The sequence below is a fragment of the Halichoeres trimaculatus genome, unplaced genomic scaffold (assembly GCF_033239565.1).
Source record: "Halichoeres trimaculatus isolate MK-OKI-2021-1 unplaced genomic scaffold, fHalTri1.1 fHalTri1_scaffold_14, whole genome shotgun sequence".
Classification (NCBI taxonomy): domain Eukaryota; kingdom Metazoa; phylum Chordata; class Actinopteri; order Labriformes; family Labridae; genus Halichoeres; species Halichoeres trimaculatus.
In genome coordinates, this window is record NW_027437192.1 from 18,861,209 (window position 1) to 18,880,820 (window position 19,612).

The 19,612-nt window shown below is 41.5% G+C and overlaps 1 protein-coding gene across 1 annotated transcript in view; it reads right to left on the reverse strand.

The window, feature by feature from the left end:
* tshz1 (teashirt zinc finger homeobox 1) overlaps nucleotides 1-19,394 on the reverse strand; it is a 45,958-nt gene extending 26,564 nt beyond the window's left edge. The window contains exons 1-2 of the mRNA XM_074687106.1: nucleotides 18,994-19,394; nucleotides 18,296-18,885 (exon numbers count right to left, since the gene is read on the reverse strand). Coding sequence (XP_074543207.1) covers nucleotides 18,296-18,335 — 40 coding nt within the window. The 5' untranslated portion in view covers nucleotides 18,336-18,885; nucleotides 18,994-19,394. The remainder of the gene's footprint in view (nucleotides 1-18,295; nucleotides 18,886-18,993) is intronic.
* Nucleotides 19,395-19,612: the final 218 nt, after the last annotated feature.

Sequence of the window (19,612 nt, forward strand, 5' to 3'; positions counted from 1 at the left end):
CTCAGTGTAGGCATGGACAGACAGATGTCACTTATTAACAGAGTAAATGTTTTTATACCTCATAAGAAATGTATGCCCACTTTAATGGCAGTCTTTTTTAAATTTAGATTGAATATATGAATTTTTTCATAAATTTTTCATATTTGTTTTAAATTCTGGGGACTTTACACTTTATTAGATATCAAAAATACAATTCATATGATGTAGTATGTTCTACCTAAAGGTTTGCAACACTTTGCAGACAACAGTTCTCTAAAATTTTAAGCCGCTAACAAGCTAACAAAATAACAATTTTTCGACCTTTCTTCATGGATGCCATCTTTTGAATTCACCTGCACTGCCCCTGACAGTCGAGCTTCCTCCGACTAAACAACAGCTGCTCCCATTGCCTAGCAACAACCAGTTGATGGATGACCCCTAGGATGGATAATTACCATAAATCACTATGGTTGTGTGGAGAAGTGAAGCAGGAAATCAGTGAAAGAAAAAAACAAGATGAACCACGTTTCAAACTTGCATGCCTTGTGTTTAGGCAAACTTAGTCTTTTGAGATTTGTTGAACTGTTGTCTGCAGTAGTATTTTTGCAGAAGTTTTGAAGCAGTTAGTGACCCTGAATTTAATAGAATTTTAAAAGTTTAATGGACATGTCTATTAGTGATTCTTCAGAGTAGCCATTTCCTTTAGACTGTATGAATAGAAGTTGTAAAATGAAACTGATGAAATGAATCATGGCATGAAACCTGTCCTGAAGGAGCGATGAGAAAGAAAACAAAGTGGGCAGAGGAAGGAAGAAAGGAAACAGCCAAGAATGAATGATGGCAACAATGATGAGTTTAGTGCAGCAAGCAGACGGAGGAGGGGGTCTGGAGGAGAAGAAGCACGCAGGGGAAGTGTTTACTGCCTGAACACACAAATATTTATGCACAGTGTGTCTGACAGAGTGTGTACCAAAAAGACAGGAGTAGTTGGTGAAATATAGGGAGAGGGGAGAGAAAAACGTAAGAATAAAATAGGAAAAAGATGAGAGGCCAAGGGGCTAAAACAGGGTCACAACCTAACCAGTTCAGTCTGGCCGAGTCTGGTTGCACAATAAGCCATCAATCAACCTTCTTCACTGTGTCAGACCTCACCTCAATTCACAGAGGCCATCCACTTTGTACACTGCCAAGGAACAAAACATAGAGAAGAAAAAGAGACAGAGGGGGGGGAAGAAACAACCCCACCAGCATACACAGTTATACACAGTCCTTTACATCCAATCCTCCACTCTCAGTAGGAAGGAAGTTTCCTATAGATCCGCTCACAACACAAAATAGATAAGTGAATTTTAGTCCATGCTTAACATTTTTCTGGGAAATGTTCGACTTCCACAGTTAGTAAGTGATCTAGTTTGAACCAGCTAACTGTTTACAGACTAAGTAGCCAGCACATGATAGCACTCGTTAGTCAGTAAAGCACTTCAAGCCTACAACTTTCTCTTAAATTATGAGCATTTTTGTTTTTTAAACATTTCACATAATATAGCTAACAACAAAAGGTAGACAGTTGAAGAAATATTCAAAAGTTTTTGCTGACTCACAGGCTGCTTATCCTCATGCATGCTAGTCAACCAGGAACACACTGATGCTAAATTAGCCACAATTGCTTTCAAGGCTTCTACTTTCGCAAAGTGGAACCTGAGGCTCCCCTTAGCGTTTCAGCAATCAAAATTTTAGCTTAAGATTTGCTCACAATGGGAATTATCAGAAAAAACCCCCACATTATTTATACAGAAGTTTGTCCAAAGGCTCACTGGGTACAGCTACTACAAGCCAAGTAATTACTTACAAGCTAGTCAGCTTCTGATCAGGCTTCTTTATGCTATTTACACTGTGGGTTGTTGCGTTTTTTCAAAGATTTACATAAATCAACTGATGATTAGCAGATTTTAGAATTATCTCAGCAATGTAGCAAACTTGTACTCCATTTTTCCCCCCGGGAGGCTTAAGAGTTAGTTTTATTGCTCACAGGTTCCTAATTGCTCCAAAGCTAGTCAACCTAAAACAGGCAAGGTTTAGTGAGTCCTGCTAGCTTTTGAGGGTAGGCCTATTGTAAATATAATTCTCTTTAGAGATTTTAGATTTTTTTTAGATTTTAGATTTGTAGTATAATAATTCCATGAAGGGTTCATTTGCTGTCGAGTAACCATCTGACTATAAGTTCACAATTTTTACTGAAAATGTGTTTATAAAGTAGTCTTACTTATGAAACACATAAAAAAAAAAAAAAAAACCCTAATGTTTACAAAGACCTGTGACCAACAAAGTGTATCCAACATTCAGGTGGACAACAAAAATAACCATTTTGCAGAGAGATGCTACTCTCTAAGATTTTTAAAACATTGTCCATAGCTGAAGAGTATGATTTCTGATTTGGAGTCATTGAGCTTTTGTAAACTCTGGACCATTCAACATTTATCATCTTTAAGAAAGTTAAAAACAGTAGCAAGGTTTCCTTGCTCACCAGGTCCCAGCTGTAGGTTCATTAGTGTCATCTGCAGAGCAATGAAATAATAGGTTGTGAGCTAAATATAAAAAAATAAAAGTGGACGTTAAATTGGACTTTGAGGTACATCACAAGCAAAATGGGAGGTGGAAGATGGGGGGGGGCAATGAAGTGCAGTGCCCTTGACCCAGACCAAAGTCTTGAAATGTTACATAAAGAGGATGTGTTACACCGTATTAAAATTCTGCACCGTCTTAAAGAATTAAAACTGTACTTCCGTTAGCCCTCTAATGTAGACTACCTCAAAGATGTGTTAATTCATAAAGGCTACAATATGGCCTTCGTTGATATCCTGCTTAACAACAATACATGGCTGTTTTCTCGGATGCTGGAACAGTGCAACAAAAGCAATAAGCAATGCTTCCTGATTTAGTTTTAAAACCTCTCATACAACGGTGACATGTTAGCTGGCCATTTGTTAATACCAGATACAGAACTAGACTCCTTCCTGGGATACTACATGTCGTCAGCTTCTCCCTACCCTTTACTCCTTTTTGGCAATACATAAACCAAACAACACAAGTCTGAACACAAGAACTCAAAGTACTTTCTGAGAACAGGACCTCAGAGACCTGACTTGCATCCTTTTCTGGAACATAAACACAGGCAGACAAAGAAACCATAACTTTGAAAACATGAAGTCACTTCAGGGAGATTAATTAGAACCACAAACCCTGAGGGCAGGAGAAAGCTCAGGACAACCCAACGTCCCCAAACATTTGAGTGCTTTTTGCTGCATGTATCACTGGGGAAATTCCAGAAATTGTGCACCATCAAAACGGTTATCCTGTATGCATCGCCACTTTTTCTTTCTGCTGAAGTGATGAGTGGCTGCTGATGTCTGGCGCTCTCTTCAGCTAAGTTGTACCGTTTCATTTCAACACTGGTTCAGAATTTAACATGTGATGAGAAGCACAGGGGCATAACAAAGAAATATAGAAAAGCATACGCAGTTAGAAGTGTGTATGTGTGGATTTTTTTCTCCTTTCTTGATGACCACGGCAATAAAGAGACAAAAGAAGAAATGATAGGAAGGGGAGGGATAAGGGGGCTGGAAAGGGTCCCTGGAGAAAGTCTGTAAATTATGAACTGGGTTCTCAAAGTGGACTAGTATCAGTAGCCATCTCAGCTTAATTATGTGTGTGTGTGTGTGTGTGTGTGTGTGAGAGAGCTGGTATGCATGCCTTTGTGTGTATGAGTGTGAGAGGGTAGAAAGGCTGTGAACGGCTGCACAGTCACAGAGAGAGAGAGGCAGGAAGAGAGGAAGCAATCCTTCAACAGAGCACAATATCAGACTGCGGACAGACAACCAACGGCTGGAAGGTTCTGAAAACGAGAGAAAAAGCCTGCCTCCCTCACATTTCAGCTCCCAAAGTGCCCTCCATCTAACACTGACGCACACACACACACACAAATGGCACCATAACTCTATATCCGCAATCAATCTCCGCTATGAAGACACATCCATCTTCAGTAATGTTAATGGGAGGGTTTGAGGGGTTGGAGGAGGTGGAGGACAGAGGTAAAACAGAGGGTAGGTGACTGCAGAGCTGACCTCAGAGCAGTGTGAGGTAATACTATGTATGTGTGTGTATATAAGAGGGAGACTTAGCGAATAAAACGTGAGAATGGAGCTACATATTAGCGTATCTGTCTGCATGTCGGGAGGTCAGGTGTGTGCGTGTGTGGGAGAGGGAGACTGATGGCTGTCAGCTTGCATCTGGCAGCAAAAATAAATTAGGCTTATGAAGACAAATGAACCAGCCACTGAAAGAGCACGAGGAGGGTGGAGGGGGGGATCAGGACAGGGAGTGAGACAGGTAAGGGAAGGAATGAAGAGGAGGAGATATAATGACGCTGGAGAAAAAGAGGATATTGTGAGTATGCAATGGCACCGATGTAAAAGGAAGGAGATGGAGCTGCAGTGCCAACTTTGAGAGTTTCTTTCAGCAGCCAGTGACCGTTCATTAAGAAGGACAGGCACACAGACAGGCCTGCTGCTGGCAACAGGAGAAGCATTGGCTGCAGCTCCTCTGGCTGCGAGGGAAACATATATGTGGGCGTATGTGTGGGATTTTGTGTCGGTAAATCGAATGCCAGCTTGTGTTTCTGAGCTCTTTGTCGGACTTTTCTGTTTTATATTTCTTGTTTTAAAAGCCACAATGCAGTCTTTATAAAATGCATGATCACTGGGTTTGCATCTGAGCTGGAAGTGCCTCTCAGTGTGTGTTTCCTCCGTTTGCGTGTCGGTGTCAGCATGTATCCATTTGTGTTCTATCTCCACAGATTTGTCAGTGTCTATCCCATGACACACTCCCCTCGTTGGGAGTGGAGGAGAGCTCTCGGGGGGCTTTGTCATGCGGCGGTCTGTTCTCTTCCTGAGGCCTGGCGCCCCTCGTTTGATAAATGACACATGTCATTCTGTCAGCCCCTGCCATCCGGGCTGGGAGGCCCCCTAGCTGATGTATGGCCGCCTAGGCTAAAAGAAATCAGAGTATTTTGGCAGCGCCCTGAGAACACACTCTCTTATAAGGGGTATGTGTCTGAGAGTGTGTGTGTGTGTGTGTGTGTGTGTGTGTGTGTGTGTGTGTGTGTGTGTATTTGTGCCTGTCTGTCCGTGATACTGAGTGCATATTTAATTGTGAGTATGTGCCGATCAGTGAGTGTCTGTGCGTGCTTGAGTGTGTACGTGTGTGTGTGTGCTCTCAACCTGTCAGACAGACGGGCAGAGGGAGACAAATCATCGTCATGGCCGCCCCAGCTGTTCCCCAAATTTGGTGCGAGGAGGAGAGCGGAGGGGAAAAAAATCCTGCTGTTTGAGTTTTAAACGGCTGATGCTTCCCAGAAACGGGAATGAGTGAGAGGACAAGTGGAGCTGAAAACACACACACACATGCGCACACACATACACACACAAACTGAATCAAACTTGAATGCTAAATCAAGCTAACCCTGGGAGGAAGCAGCAGACAGCCTGAGGAGTTTTTTGAAAATCAAGAAACATTAAATCACAAAAACACGTTTACTTGAAACATGTAATTACACGAGGACAAACTCTTAACAAAGAATTTGCACTCTGAGCAAAAATGCTGACAGGTAGTCAAAACAAAGTCTCAACAAAGCCCTCAAATGTTAGAGGAAGAGAAACACGCGTTGGTTTTTCAAATCTCATGAATTTTCAACTTTAGTTCCAGCTGTAACCGACGAACAGCAGTTTGTAAAAATCTTTAAAGGATCAACCCGCTAAACTTTGCTGAGCTACACAAACATACAAATGTTTTCATGGTTTAGGACAGTCCCACCTGGAGGTTGTGAACTTTAAATGACCCCACAGGACTGGGCGGGGGCTGAACTCCCTTCCCCCTCTCCCATGGAAAAGGAGCGGGAGAAGGAAAAAAACAGCGTCATTAAGCTGTGAGTGATGAGTGGCAGCCATGGGTGACATCCTCCCCTCTCTCCTCTACACCATCCAACCACTCTCTCTCCTTTTTTTCTTCTCCATTGCCTTGATACTTTTGCTTCTCTCGCTTCATTCACCTTTCTCTCCATCCCTCAACCCCTCAAGTCATTTCTCTTTCACTCCTCTGTTGCATTGCCTCCTCTTTTTCCGTGCCCCCTCCTTTCCTCTCTGGTTTTTTTGTCTTCTGTCACTCTCTTTTTTCTTCTCTTTTTTCCAGCCCTTTATGCTTCTCCTCACACACAGACACACACACATAATGGTGCCCTGCTCAGTCCTGTCTAGCTCCCTGGCCACAGTCATGCAGACACCCAGCTCCTCTATACATAATAGATCCCAAATATCAAGAGGAGGGGTCCATGTTTTTTTTTCTTCCTCTCAGGATTGTGCCTTCAGTATTATGTCTACAGTAGCTCCTCTGTCTGATATGGCTGCAAGGCGAAAAATGTCAGGCTGGAGTTTTAGGATAGTTTTGAGACTGCCATGAACCCATGAACATGAGTTTTTACAAACTCCTCTGTTAGGATAATATATCCTTTTCCCTTGACCAGAGTTTAAAACATTGTTGCCCACATCTTCATGCTAATACAGTAGAAATTTTAACCTTTAACCGAACCCCAAAGATAAATTTCACAGGTTAATTGGAAATATAAATATTCTTTTATCAACTAGTAGGATGATCAGCAATGCTCCAAAACTGAATCTCTCTCCAAAACAGGCTAATGTGACTATGATAACTTTTGTGAATGATAACTTTTTCAAACTGGAACTCAAAGCTCCTGTGAGGGGAGTTCAGCGAACAATAAAACAAACAGATATCAAGACTGATGCCTTTATAAGATCCTAAAAAAGCAAACAGGCAATCAGCAACAAGATCTCATAACCCACACATGTACATGACAAGATCAGTTTACAAATTAACAATACAGCATTGACCAAAGGGGGCTCCAAAATCAACACAAACCAAACATTCCTCATGGGAGCTTTAAGGGACTTTAACCAGTTTCTGACTGGGGGATGTTAAATTCTCTGTCGTTCACCAAACGCTAGAGGTCATTGACAGACTCTAATAAACTTCCATATCAAGCAATTTTTGTTTTTTTTGCGCCCAAGAAAAAACAACAAATAAATATTTTTGACAATTTCTTGCCTTTTATTAAAAATCAATCAACTTGTAAGATCAACCTGGTTCCTCCCTATGATTTGTTTCATTTGAAAGTCAGTCTAAAGTTTTCCAAGCCCATTTCACACAAAACATTCTGAGTACACCTCTCACGCCAAAGCAAAAAAAGTTGCTGCTGAGTTCAAGTGGAAATAAAAAGTTCACCATCACTCTCAACAAATGGCGGTTTCAAAGCTTTAGATGTTTTCATCTTGTTTTGATGATGAATGAAGTGGATTGTGTGTAAAGATATCTTGGAGCAGTGGGTGCAGTTCTTCTGCGATTCATGTGACCTCTCTCATGCACCTTTGTTTTGATGGATTAAAAAAATGTAGGCTATATGATAAGAAAATATTTAAGTATGTAAGGATGTTTATAACACATTAAAATGTAAATGATCACTAAATAAGACCTGAAATAAGTACACACATAAATAAAAAATAGATAAAGCCAGGGTTACGCTGTTCTCCACCACACATTGGTAGTAAATTGATTTAGTATGCTTTTCAGAAACATTAGTAAATCTTTTGAGGGCTGTTGCCTTTGATTCATTTATAGATAGATCTACTATCGTCATCACTTTTTGTCCCTTTAAGGCTCATTCTGTGTTCTTCAGTTCTGTCAGCAGTTATTGCTAAATAAAGAAAGCTTAAGAATGAGGCCCCAGATATGTCACAAGGAGGGGAAAAATGCTTTTGCATTTGGTAATACCTTTTATATGTAATGAAAATTTGGCCGAGCTTCAATATATGAAATAAAAACATGCATGTCAATTGTAAAATACAACACCAGTGTCAATGAGAAGCAGACAGACGAGTCCCAGACACGTTTATAGTGCAACAGTTGGATCAGACAGACAGATGGAGACTCAAACTGAGACAGGTGATCAGAAAACAGATGCTCAGGTAGACAGCGAGCTGCACGGACAGAGCAGGTCTGCTGTGACAAGGACTTAGTGACGTTTTAGACACGCCGTCAGAGGAGACATTTGGATATTGGAGAGACCTCCTGCTGCTCTCTCTGAGACAGACGACTTAGAAGGACAGAGCCCAGCTTAGACCCCCTGTGACTGTCACTGTCTGAGACATGAAGGCAGCTCAGGCCAGATTTTGGAGGAATTTTCAGGGGCAGCTAGCATGTGGTGCCGCTGAAACCAGAAGCAAGTGTGATCCCGAGACATTGTATTCTTCTTTTTAACTGCCCATCAAGATGACGACTGCTAAGTGATGACTTTGTGTAACCCCAAGCAAATTGTGGTCAATGGATGCTTTGATGCTTCTCCCATGCAGCTTGCTTTTTTTCGCAGCTGTGAGCTTTATGGGAATGGAAATGACTCTTTCAAAATATATGACAGTCATGTGTTTAAACTTCAAAGAAGATGACACAGGAACTAACTACCCTATGACCTTTCAGATTTTTACTACGCTGAAATTGCCGTCGCCGAAATCAGCCCATTGTGGGAAAGAAAAGAGATTATTGAAATATGAGAAGAAGACCAGTGAGCCTATTTCGCCTCCCTTTTGGCATGCTGAGTTCATGTTCAAGTAACCAGTCCACTGACTCTTCAGCATTGAAAGAGAGAAGGAGCGATAGATGAGGGCTGCAAGACAGGGAGGAAGATGAAAGAAAATATGAGCTGGTTAGAGGAGAATTGAGTCAGTAAGATAGAGATTGATGACAGATAGGAAGATGAGAAAAGGCTTAGAGGGAAGAGGGAGAGAGAGAGGAAGAGGGATGGTAATCCCCCACCAAAAAGGAGGAGATAGAGAGGGAGTAGGCTGAGATAAAGATGAAGAGGTAAGAAAAGGAAAGAGAGATGGTCGCAACAGCACACCAGGCTGCAGTATGACCTTCCCCAGCGTCCACTGACAAGGACAGAGTGTCATCTGTTAACTGTATCCGTTCCCAGATGGCTTATCTGGAGTGAACTAGTGTCCAAAAAAAATTATATTCATTGCTTCTCAAACCACCTTATCAGGGGAATAAACATTCCCTTGAGGATAGAAATTTCCTCTCTGCGACTTTTGTCCACATGTTTAGTTTGGATACGCTGGGGCCATTTTTTAAATCAGTTTCAAGATTAAAACATCTCAGTACATTAAAAACATCAGACTAGTGTTGAATGCAGCGTAAACTTAGTCTTTTCCTTTAAGCTCTGCAGGAAAAAATACACTGCCTCTGTAGTTGCTGCTTAGTTTGCACATGTTTAATGAATGCTAATGTTCTTCTGGTTGTGTACAGGCGGATTAAATGCAAAACATCAACAGCGCTCAGTTATCATGTGCGCATGTATATGAGCTCATATCTAGCCTTTACCTCTGCAACTGCCAAAACACACAAACACTAAATCTGTCTGCAAGACTGACGCTGGTTTAGAGTCACTTCAGAGGAAAAATGGTGCAGCTTTACAATAAATTTTCTCTCTGTAAAGTTTCCGCCAGAGGTACAATATTTAGTCGTAGTTGGTAATGCATGGCCAAACAATTTTCATTTTCATTTTGTTTGCCTTAATTGATAAATTGGCTGATCAATGACAGAAAATGTAGGGAGTAGAGAGTGAGGGGACTAGCCTCTGTACACGTGGTGCACAGCTAAACTGACTCCAACATTTCCTATACTCATATTTGGGCCAATCATAACCCTTCATCTGTTGATGTCTGTACTGGAAGCTACAGTTAAAAACTTTTGGTAAACTTCAGAGACTGAAGCTGGCTCCAGCATTTTCAAAGTGAAACTGAAACACCTGATGTTGAAACAGTTTCTTATTTTCAAAGGCTAAATCTGAAACACAATTCAGCCTAGTATCGCTTCACTGCAGGCCCCCACTGTGTTCACACGCAGAGAACTGAATGCTGTAAACAAAGTCTGTAAGAGTATACATGCTCTTACTGGAGACCATTAAAGTCATGGGCATGGATGCGCATGCTGCTAACAGGACCATAGAGTGTTTACTTAATGTCTACACCTGCAGCAATGTGACAATCTAATGCAGAGTCAGATAGAGCTCATAACAGAGCGTCTGGTAAACCCAGATTAAACAACTTCTAGTATGAGAAAAAAATGATCAATAACATGTTAATACAGTTTTTGCTTGTTAAGGTTGCAAATTGTCATGTCACTGCTCTTCACTTCTCTCCTCTTGTTGCTCTAGCTTCTTCACACTGGTGTCACAGACTCTTTTAAAGGGCAGAGCACAGACTGATTAAAGTAGGAGGTGGATTTGCTTTAAAAGCAAAAACTCAGCTCGAAAATTCAAATTATAGTGAGTTCATGTGTCATATTTTAAATGTTAGTAATTCATATGTAAAAATGGGGGGAAGTAGCGTAATAACAATAATAGCCTTATTTTATACTTTTAGAATTCATGTTTAACAGAGAGATAAGAGTTATTCTGGTTATAAATCAACCCGTAAATAACAGGCTGTAAAAACAAATACCAGAAACATTTTTTAAATGACAGAAAAATGTGTCATTCTATGCTGAGTATAGACTCCTTGCCGGACAAAAGTATTGAATTTTATGAAAGCCAAGGACCTAAGAAAATCAAACCCATATGGGAATGAGATGGTTTCAAAATCTCCAAAGGAGATCCCTTTGGTTTTCATCAAATGCACTCTCACCTGAACAAAATTTCTTTTATAGATAAGACTGAGAAAAAGCATGCTCGAAATTTGTTAAGACAATTTAGTGATACTATCCAGAAAATGACCATTCACACTGAAATCTCCTGAAACAAGTTCAAAGACCAAACTTAAGCAATCGCTAAACTCCAGGTTCAGCCACTGAGCTCTAGGGATGACATAAATCTACCTAGCAACAGTACAGCTAGTGTACATGCCTCTGTGTGTGTCTGCAGTACAGCACAGCCACATGTAATGAGCGGCTAATAACAGCAGGGTGGGGGCCGCTCCCCACCGTAAATCAATGGGCAAAATAATTGCTAATACACTGGTTATCGATTAGTGTGCCCGCCATGCTCTCATTTTCTAGGTCGGCCGTGCTAAGCGCTAAAGCAGTGACAAGGGTAAAGTGTTATTTCTCAAAAAGGCGCACAGACAGACAGCTGGGCAAGGAAAAAAACAGGACTACGAGGCCTTTGCAGTAATTCTTAATTGACACCTGTCAGAGCGATGGCAGCAGTCACAGCTGCTGCGGGAGAACCTCTACGAGAGTCCTGTTCATCTGTCACTTTTAATACTTTTTCTTCACAGCCACTCATTCACTCCCTCTGTTGTCTTCTCTCCCTCACCAGCACCCTCTGTTACCCACAATGCCCCAAGTCCAGATGTTCAAGGCTTGCTAGCAGAAGCAAGACAACACACGGGGTGGGTGGAACGGAGGCTGCGATGGTAAGGAGGCTGGAAAGAGCGAAGATGGTCGAAAAAGTTTTTGTTTTAAGAGAAAGGGAGCTGTAAATCAGTCAAAAACACTTCAAACAATCCAAAGGGGGGTGAGAATTAATGAGTATGCTGCAGACTCTTTCTTTATCTTTATTTTTACATTTTTGATGCTGACATTGTGGATCAAAGCCAGTTTCCCTCACAAAGACCCCTGAGACGCATTTTAAACTTCACTGTGCTAGCAGTCTTATCACTACAGCGATTACCACAATTACTGCAGCAAGGAGCACCACTTTAGCGATTTCTGACACACTGAGTACAGGGCTTAACAGGAAGGGATCTTGGGTAAGTTTTTCAACGCCATGTGCGGAAAAGAATATCTGAATCAGAGGAGAGTCTCTCTGGCTTTGGAATAATTCGATCACGGCAGCCAACAGAGGCGAACTGTGTCTCTCTGGCGGCGTCTGTCTGGCAAACATCACATCAATCACGCAAGGACACACATACGCACAACACATCCAGACACCCTAATGTAAGATTACACCAGGATTTGTTACTAAAAACATAAGGTCTTCTTCTTTTGCTGACATACTTAGACGGTGCAGACAAGACAGCTGTTTGCCAAAGGTAAGAAATACAACAGAGCAACAAAACACATGGAGAGCAGACTGTATAAGAGAGACAGCTGAGACAGGGAGTCCCCTGAGCACACACTGACCTCTCGGTGTACCCGGACCTCCCATCTTCTCCGTTTAAATCATAAGCAGCCATTTTTTCTCTCCCTGTTCTGCATCTTTCCCAGCACTAAGATGTGTCCCTTCTGTCTTTCCCTTTATGAATTTTAAACTGCTTAAATTATTGAAGAAACTGTTCAATGTTTATGTGAAGAAACATGTCTGAGGCCTACAGTGTTTTGCTGCTTTGCTCAAATTTAAAGGGATAGTGCGTAGAATATAAAACACACCTTTTCTTTTACCTAAATTTGAACTTATGGTGCCGTAATGTTTGAAAAGTCATCTGGTAATGTCTATGGATGGATACCTTTCACATTTAAAACAATACTGTACAGATGTCCAGTACCTGGCGATCAGTATTGGTACTCAACGGCCCCAATTAATTTTTGGTCCTTTTGTGTGTTTCTATGTGGTAATAAATATTAATAAAAATAAGATAAAATCTCAAAGTTTTCCAATTACACTTTCTTATTTCTCAAAATATAAACTTTTAATGCTGTGTTCATGTCCAGCATGGAAAATCGCCTACTCCTCCACTCCCTCACAGTCACAAGAATGCGTTTAGGTACCAAAACATGGTACCATTTGACTTTGTGTACTGTCGGTACTCTGTACTACAGATGAAATACAGTACCTACCCATCCCTAGTAATGTCTAAAAAGAGCAGCTACTATAAGCTGGTAATCGTCATTAGATAGCAGGTGACTATTTTGGTCATCAGTTCCTAGTTCTTGTTCTAGAAAGCTAAACTACATCAGTTTGGGCCTCTTACATATGAGTATTTGATACTTGTTTCTCAAACGTCAAGGTTCACTGCACATCTTTGGCTCTCGGAAGCTTAGAAGTTGGAAACTTATACCTCTAAACACCTTTTTTGCAATTTCATTAAATCTAGAACATAAAAACTCAACAGTGGCTTGGATGAATAATGACAGATTAACTTTCAGAGGATGCTAGTTGGTTTTCATTTCTGTGAATACAACCTTGTGTCTGCTTCTTTGTAAAGGCTCCTTCTGTTAAATTTGAGTGTAAATCCTGGTATCCCTGCTCCCTCTAAACCTGGCTAATCTCAGGGATAGTTCCACCTCGCAGCTGCAGAGCTGAATGCCTTTACATTGACACCCAGCTGGTGCGCTTAATTCAGACATATTTTCAATCCGACCCTCTCTTTTCCATAAGAGTAGTCATCGATCTTCATTTGTCACTTAACCTCCACCAAGATGAGGACAGAGAGCGTAGTAGTGCAAGTGTGCATGTTAGTGTGTGTGTGCCTTTGATTTCCTGAAGGCCTCCTGACGCACAACATGCAAATGAACACGAGGGTGTAACCGAGTGTGAGGGAGCAAATATATCCACTGACTCCTTCAGTCAATGTCACCTGTTAATGACACTTTACATACACCGCCTTATCACCGGATCTGAATATTCCACATTGACACACACACACGCACACACACACAGGCAGGGCTGCTCTAAGTCTTCTCATCTTACAACACACACACATCCACGCACAAACCTACCCTGCTCTCATCTGCAGACTTCAAATAAATTATTTTTCTCCCCACAGTGCAGCTTCAACTCGTGACAAATGTCATTAAATGCTTTATCAGAAGCATCCTGATAAAACCAACACAAGTTTCCGAGGTGCTGCCTTAGTTGACAGATGCCGTGAGCTACATTTTCCTGCAGAGAAAATACAATGCTGAGTAACAAACACAACAAAACGTGGCTTAGAACTTTGTTCCTGTTCTGTCAAACACACCAAAAAGTTGTTACGTGACAAATCAGAGGGAAAATATTGAGAAAATCTTCAAATGACAGCTTCACATTTGTTTTTTTTAGTCTTTCAAAACAACCTGCACTGAATTCACAAAACTTCTCACTGAAACATTTTAAAACCTCATGATAAGACTTGGTGTGTCCAGCAAAGCGCTAGCAAAGCAGTGGTCACACTCAGAGCAGTCTCTGTTGGAGTTTACACTGGAACTGCAGGGGGTTGTGTGTACGAGAAGTGGCTAACACCAAGTTGATTATATCAAAGCAGCTCGCAGACTTGACACCTTGCTGAATTTGTAAGCATTAATCTGTACGGCCCTGTCACTGATCCGTCAGCTCTACCTGGATAATTAGGGACCGTGGCTAACGATGCCGTCGAGAGGAAGGGAAGCTCAACTTCAACCCCCACCCGCCCACCCCTCGAGTCATAATTAAGAGACTCCTTTAAGCACTGAGGTAGCAGTAGCAGTGACAGTAAAGGGGGATGTGTTTAGGGGATGTCAGCGGCTCTGTCTGCGCATCCTGTTCAATCAGTTCAGCTTCATTCGGACACGTTACAAGGTGCTTTAATTAAACAAGCTAAGCTACACAGACGGATCATTACACTGTTGCTCTGAGGCTCATTTACTGGAGAATCGTACATCTTTAAGAAATGGAGAGCACTCATAGTGTCTCACTGAAACCTTATTTATGTTTAGAGAGCTAAACTTTTTAATTAGCAGCGTGCATGTGTAAGTGGTTAGCTTGTTTGCTAACGTTTCAATCAAGAAAGCAGACAAAGGAAAGGAAAGCTAATTGCTGTCCTTAGCTATGGAGGTGTACACTCATGTTTGATTGAACTGTAACACGTCCCCTTCTTACCCTTCACGACCTGTACTACTGCTGTTAGAGCAAAAAAAACAAACAAATATTTCTAAAGCTTTACATCATTCAGTGATTTAAACACTCATTCAGACCTTAAAGAGTACATCTGTAAACATTTCTTAGCCCACTACACTGGTGTCCTGATCAATCTCTCTCTGGATTGGTCCACCACACACCGCTCCGCCTTCCCCTCCAACTATAAAACTAAATGTTACCCAAGAAATGTCATAAAAAATGATATTTTCCTGCATGCAGACCTTTTAAACTCCCGCGGAATAAATCTAACACAGTGTTGCACTGTAATCACTCTGACATGTTGAATGATTAGTTGACAGATTCATTACATAGAGTGACAGTGTTTGATTTAAGATATTGTGGCTGGTGAAGTAAAAGCAGCACAGGAAGACGTGCAGCAGGGCTATTAATTTTCCAACAGCAATCAAAACTGTGACCTCAAATACACAACTAAAGCTGCTGTTATCTTGTGTTCAAAATCTGACATCTGCCAGTCAAACTAATAACTATGTCCTTGTTATATTAAAAGCAGATGCTGTTTTAACTATAATGCTCATGTTACAAAAAGAATCATATGATGCACAATAATAATAAAGTGGTTGCTGATTACTGTTGTTACTATCAAGCTTTTTATTTCACAATTTTAAAGTCGATCTATATGCCAATTGCACACTTTTCAACTTTTACAACAGCATCTCAAACAAACAACAATTAATTTTGTTCAAGTCTTCATAATACTTTCTAGTGTGATGTCTTGCAATTGTTTGTTTTTCATGACTCGCAGTCAAAAAAGGACAGATTTGACAGAAAAAAAAAACAGGATCTGAGAATTTTCTGTATTTCTTGTTGAAAATATTATGGATTTTATCATTATCGGATTATTGATGATATTTCTCAAGTATCAACTCCTCATTTTAGCAATAACTTTGATTTCCAAAGTGAAATTGGCAGTGCAAAATTGGTACTACAGTTTGCTTTTGAATTTTTTTGTCTTGTGACAATAGTAAAATTTAACATTTATGGCAGAACCAAACTTCCTTGAAGTCGCTTTTTTTAATCCTATTTCTTTTTATACTTTACATTTTAAGCACATCATAATTACTTTATCCTGCTGCACGGTTCACCTTACAAAGATCTCTTGGGATCCTGTTAAAAAAAAAAAAAGCATCACATTATTGCTTTCAGTGAGAGCATGACTATAAAAAATGACGACAAATGACTGCAGCAAAAGTCTCTGCAGCTCAAATTGCACTGCACTGAAGTCAACTGCCAAAACTAACAGATGCAGTAATGGGGTTCCAAATGAACAACACTGATGTATTGTCACTGGTCATAAAGTAGATAGGGTGCAGCGCCATTACAGGGTCTAAAATCATCACTGTGACTGATGAAACAGAGCCCATTTGAAATGGCATACAAAGAGCCATTGAAGCCCTGAATCTCTCTCATTATTTGTTTTAGTGCAACTCCTGACGAATTGCAGTTGTGGAAACATGGAGTAAAATATCTTATGTTTGTAGGTGCTTTAAAGTGAATGCACTTCAGTAGAAGTGTTTAAGTTTCTGCATTGACCATATGTCATGTACTGGAAATAATGCAGAGACAAAGCCTGCCAAGCTGGGATCAACCATTACTGCCTGTGATGTATGTGTCTGTCACAAAAACAGACAATTAAATCAATATTCAAAAGCTGAGCCAGAAAGGAGCCACTTTGGAGCTCGGCTGGGCGACCAGGATAAAAACAGCAAAAGGAACACCTTTAACACCCTCTTTCGGGGGGGTAACCAATAATTTGTGGCAGAGGTATAAAAACCGACGCTATTCATTTTCGCTCTTCAAACACATTTCTCTCCATCCATCACCAAAGCCTCGCGTCAATTAGAAATTACAGCCCCACAGAGTTCAAAGTCTTTCTGTCACAACCTTGATTAAGTCTGCTTAACCTCACATTTCCAACCGCCTGCTTAACATTCTGCAGCTGTTTTATTCGGCTTTGGTCATTACTGCACAAACTTCAAAGGGCTCCTCTTTTTTTTTTTTTCTTTTTTTTTAACCCCCCCTCTCTCATCATTTTGAAAATGCATGTCAATCACACGCATCTCTCAGGGACATCAAATGGATTCAGACAAACATGTGATCCTCTCTCTGAACAGTTCATGTCTGGTCAACTTAGACACAACATGTGAGCACGGCTGTCAGGAGCAGAGGGGAATCCTGGAACCAAAATTCTTGGAAAATATGTGGATTATTTACTTTTGCTGAGGCCCTGACAATTCTTTTAAAATGGGACTGGGTACCTGTAACACTTTTGGTGTGTAGTGTATATGTTAATGCTCACAAATGTGTACATCAAATTTGTGTTTTAGCGCAAAGTTATCACATTAAATGTTACTGAAAGCTCCTAATAAAGAAAAAATAGAATTTTAGTCTCTAACAAAGTTGAAAATGTAAACTTCAGGTACCAAAACATTCACTATATAATTTTTTTCAGGTATTTTCTTCTGAGAGTACGTTCTGATTTCTTATTGTATAATTTGGTTTGGTTGTACTTTACCTTCTTTTGATAAATGACCCTTAAAGTCAGGTCACAAGCTTTAAGTCATCAGCTTCACCCTGCACTGTTTTCTGTAGATGCTTCTCTGTGATCTCACAACGCCCCAGCACCCCTCCTCTTCCTCCTCCTCTCTTGTTCCCTCCCTCTTGGGGTATTAATCGCAAAGTATTTATCCCGCTTGAGAACTTTTCTTTCAATTTGTCTTCTTTTGCTCCTCGGCGGGGGCAAAAAGTTACTCCCTTTGAGGGAGTCCAGCTGCCGTCGCGCATGCGTGTCTCTGTGGCGAATGATTTACTGATGTTTATCGGGAATGAATAGATCAAAGGCGGTCGCATGACAGGCGATCAATCAAGCATCAAATCAAGGATGGCAATCCCTGAGCGGAACACAGGCTCAAAAAACGCCACTTTTCTTTCTTTTTCTTTCACTGGCACCGACACATTAAACACGCCGGCCTGTTTAAATGGGATAAGATGAGCTTTGTTTTGCAGAACTTGGATGCTAGTAGGGGATCAGCTTTGAAGTGTGGAGTGAGGTGCATTCATTTTTTTCGCAGACAAGATTGGCATGGAGGCAAAGCTGAGTAAAAGACAGTGCTGCAAGTAAAAACGTGCATAAATAAACTTGGTGTAAGCCTTATGAGTGATGGGGTAACTGCGCTTATGAATAGCATCAACTTTACATTCTCCAAATACACATTGGAGCTGTGTACTCCTTGTTTAAGGCCCTCACATTACAGGGAAAACTTGTCTTCTACTTGTCTGAATTTGACTCCTGGATGTTAAAATCGCAGGGAGAGTAAAGTGTGTGAGAGTGTGTGTGAGTGTGTTTGAAGTGCCGGGGCTTACCTACTGACCGCCGCGGTGCTTGCTGCTTTCTCCTCGGCATGCTGCTGCAGGACTTTCCGCTTGACTTTTCATGCAGAGATCAAATAAAGCGACCGAGCTGGAGAGGAAACCGGTGCGAGGAGGGGAGGAAATCAGACGCAGCAGCGTTTCCTCACTTCTTCAGCGGAATGGGAGAAGGAAAGTGTGGATCCCACTCGGGGGTTTAGCAGTCTTTTTTTCAGGTTTGATCTGAAATATTCACTACAGCTGTGTCCCGCTGAGATTGAGAGGCTCGAATGGTTTAGAGCAAACGCGTCTCGTCCGGGAACTTCTGCCGATCGTAGAAACTCATAGCAGGGTGGAGAGAAAAGCGAGGAAATCTCCGTGCGGATCTCAGTCTTTCGTGGAAGGGGATGCGGACAGCTTCCATCAAAAAAGATTCACACCCCTCTTTAGGTTTTTCATACCTCTACTCGCAGCGAAAGTAGACAAAACCGAGCTGCACTTCCCTTCTCTTGTTGTGGAGTCCACACTACGCCGTCGCGTCTCTCCCTCCGCCTGTCCAGGTGCCTTAAGCTCCAGCGGTCTCCAACCTTTTGCTTCTGTCTTAACTGAAGGGGAAAAGAAAGAAGAGAGTGACACGTTAGCCTGGGTGCTGTGTGTGTGCCAATCACCCTGCAGTATCCCCGCAAACACCCGTCGGATTATGAAATACTCACAGAAGCGTTGTCCGTCCAATTGTCAACACGGACACTTGACGAATTCCTCACAAACTCATCCCACAAAACAGATCGAGCAGGCCCGCCCTCTGAACCGCAGCCTGAGCCTTGTTGTGTCTTTAAATGTGTTATTAGTGGTGGTAATATCGAGCGCAAACAAACGTCCGTGGATATTCTCCGCAGTGGAAATGTGCGCACATTTGGTGATGCGCGTTGCGTTCAGACAGCTCCCACTGATAGACAGACACATCCAACTGCCTTTCCGGCCTCTCCTTTACTCCACCCCTCCACGAGCGTCACCCTGACAGTCAAAGCCCACCTGTCAATCTGCGGCTCTAATTGTTCGCGGGGATGGCTTTCATTTCAACGCCTTCCTGTCACTGCACGCACGCGAGGCGAGAGAGGCGCGAGCTGCTCTTGAACATACACTGATTTGTTAACTTCGTCACAAAAAAGAAAAAAACAACATAAGAATGAGAGAAGTCTTTCAAAGTTGACTGAAAGAAGAAGAAAAGTGAGATTTCTCCAGGAATCAAAACGAGGCTTGGTAGTTTTTCAGTAGATTAGTAGTTGCAGCACTCAAAAAGGATTCTAAACATTTTTATCATCATCACCAGCC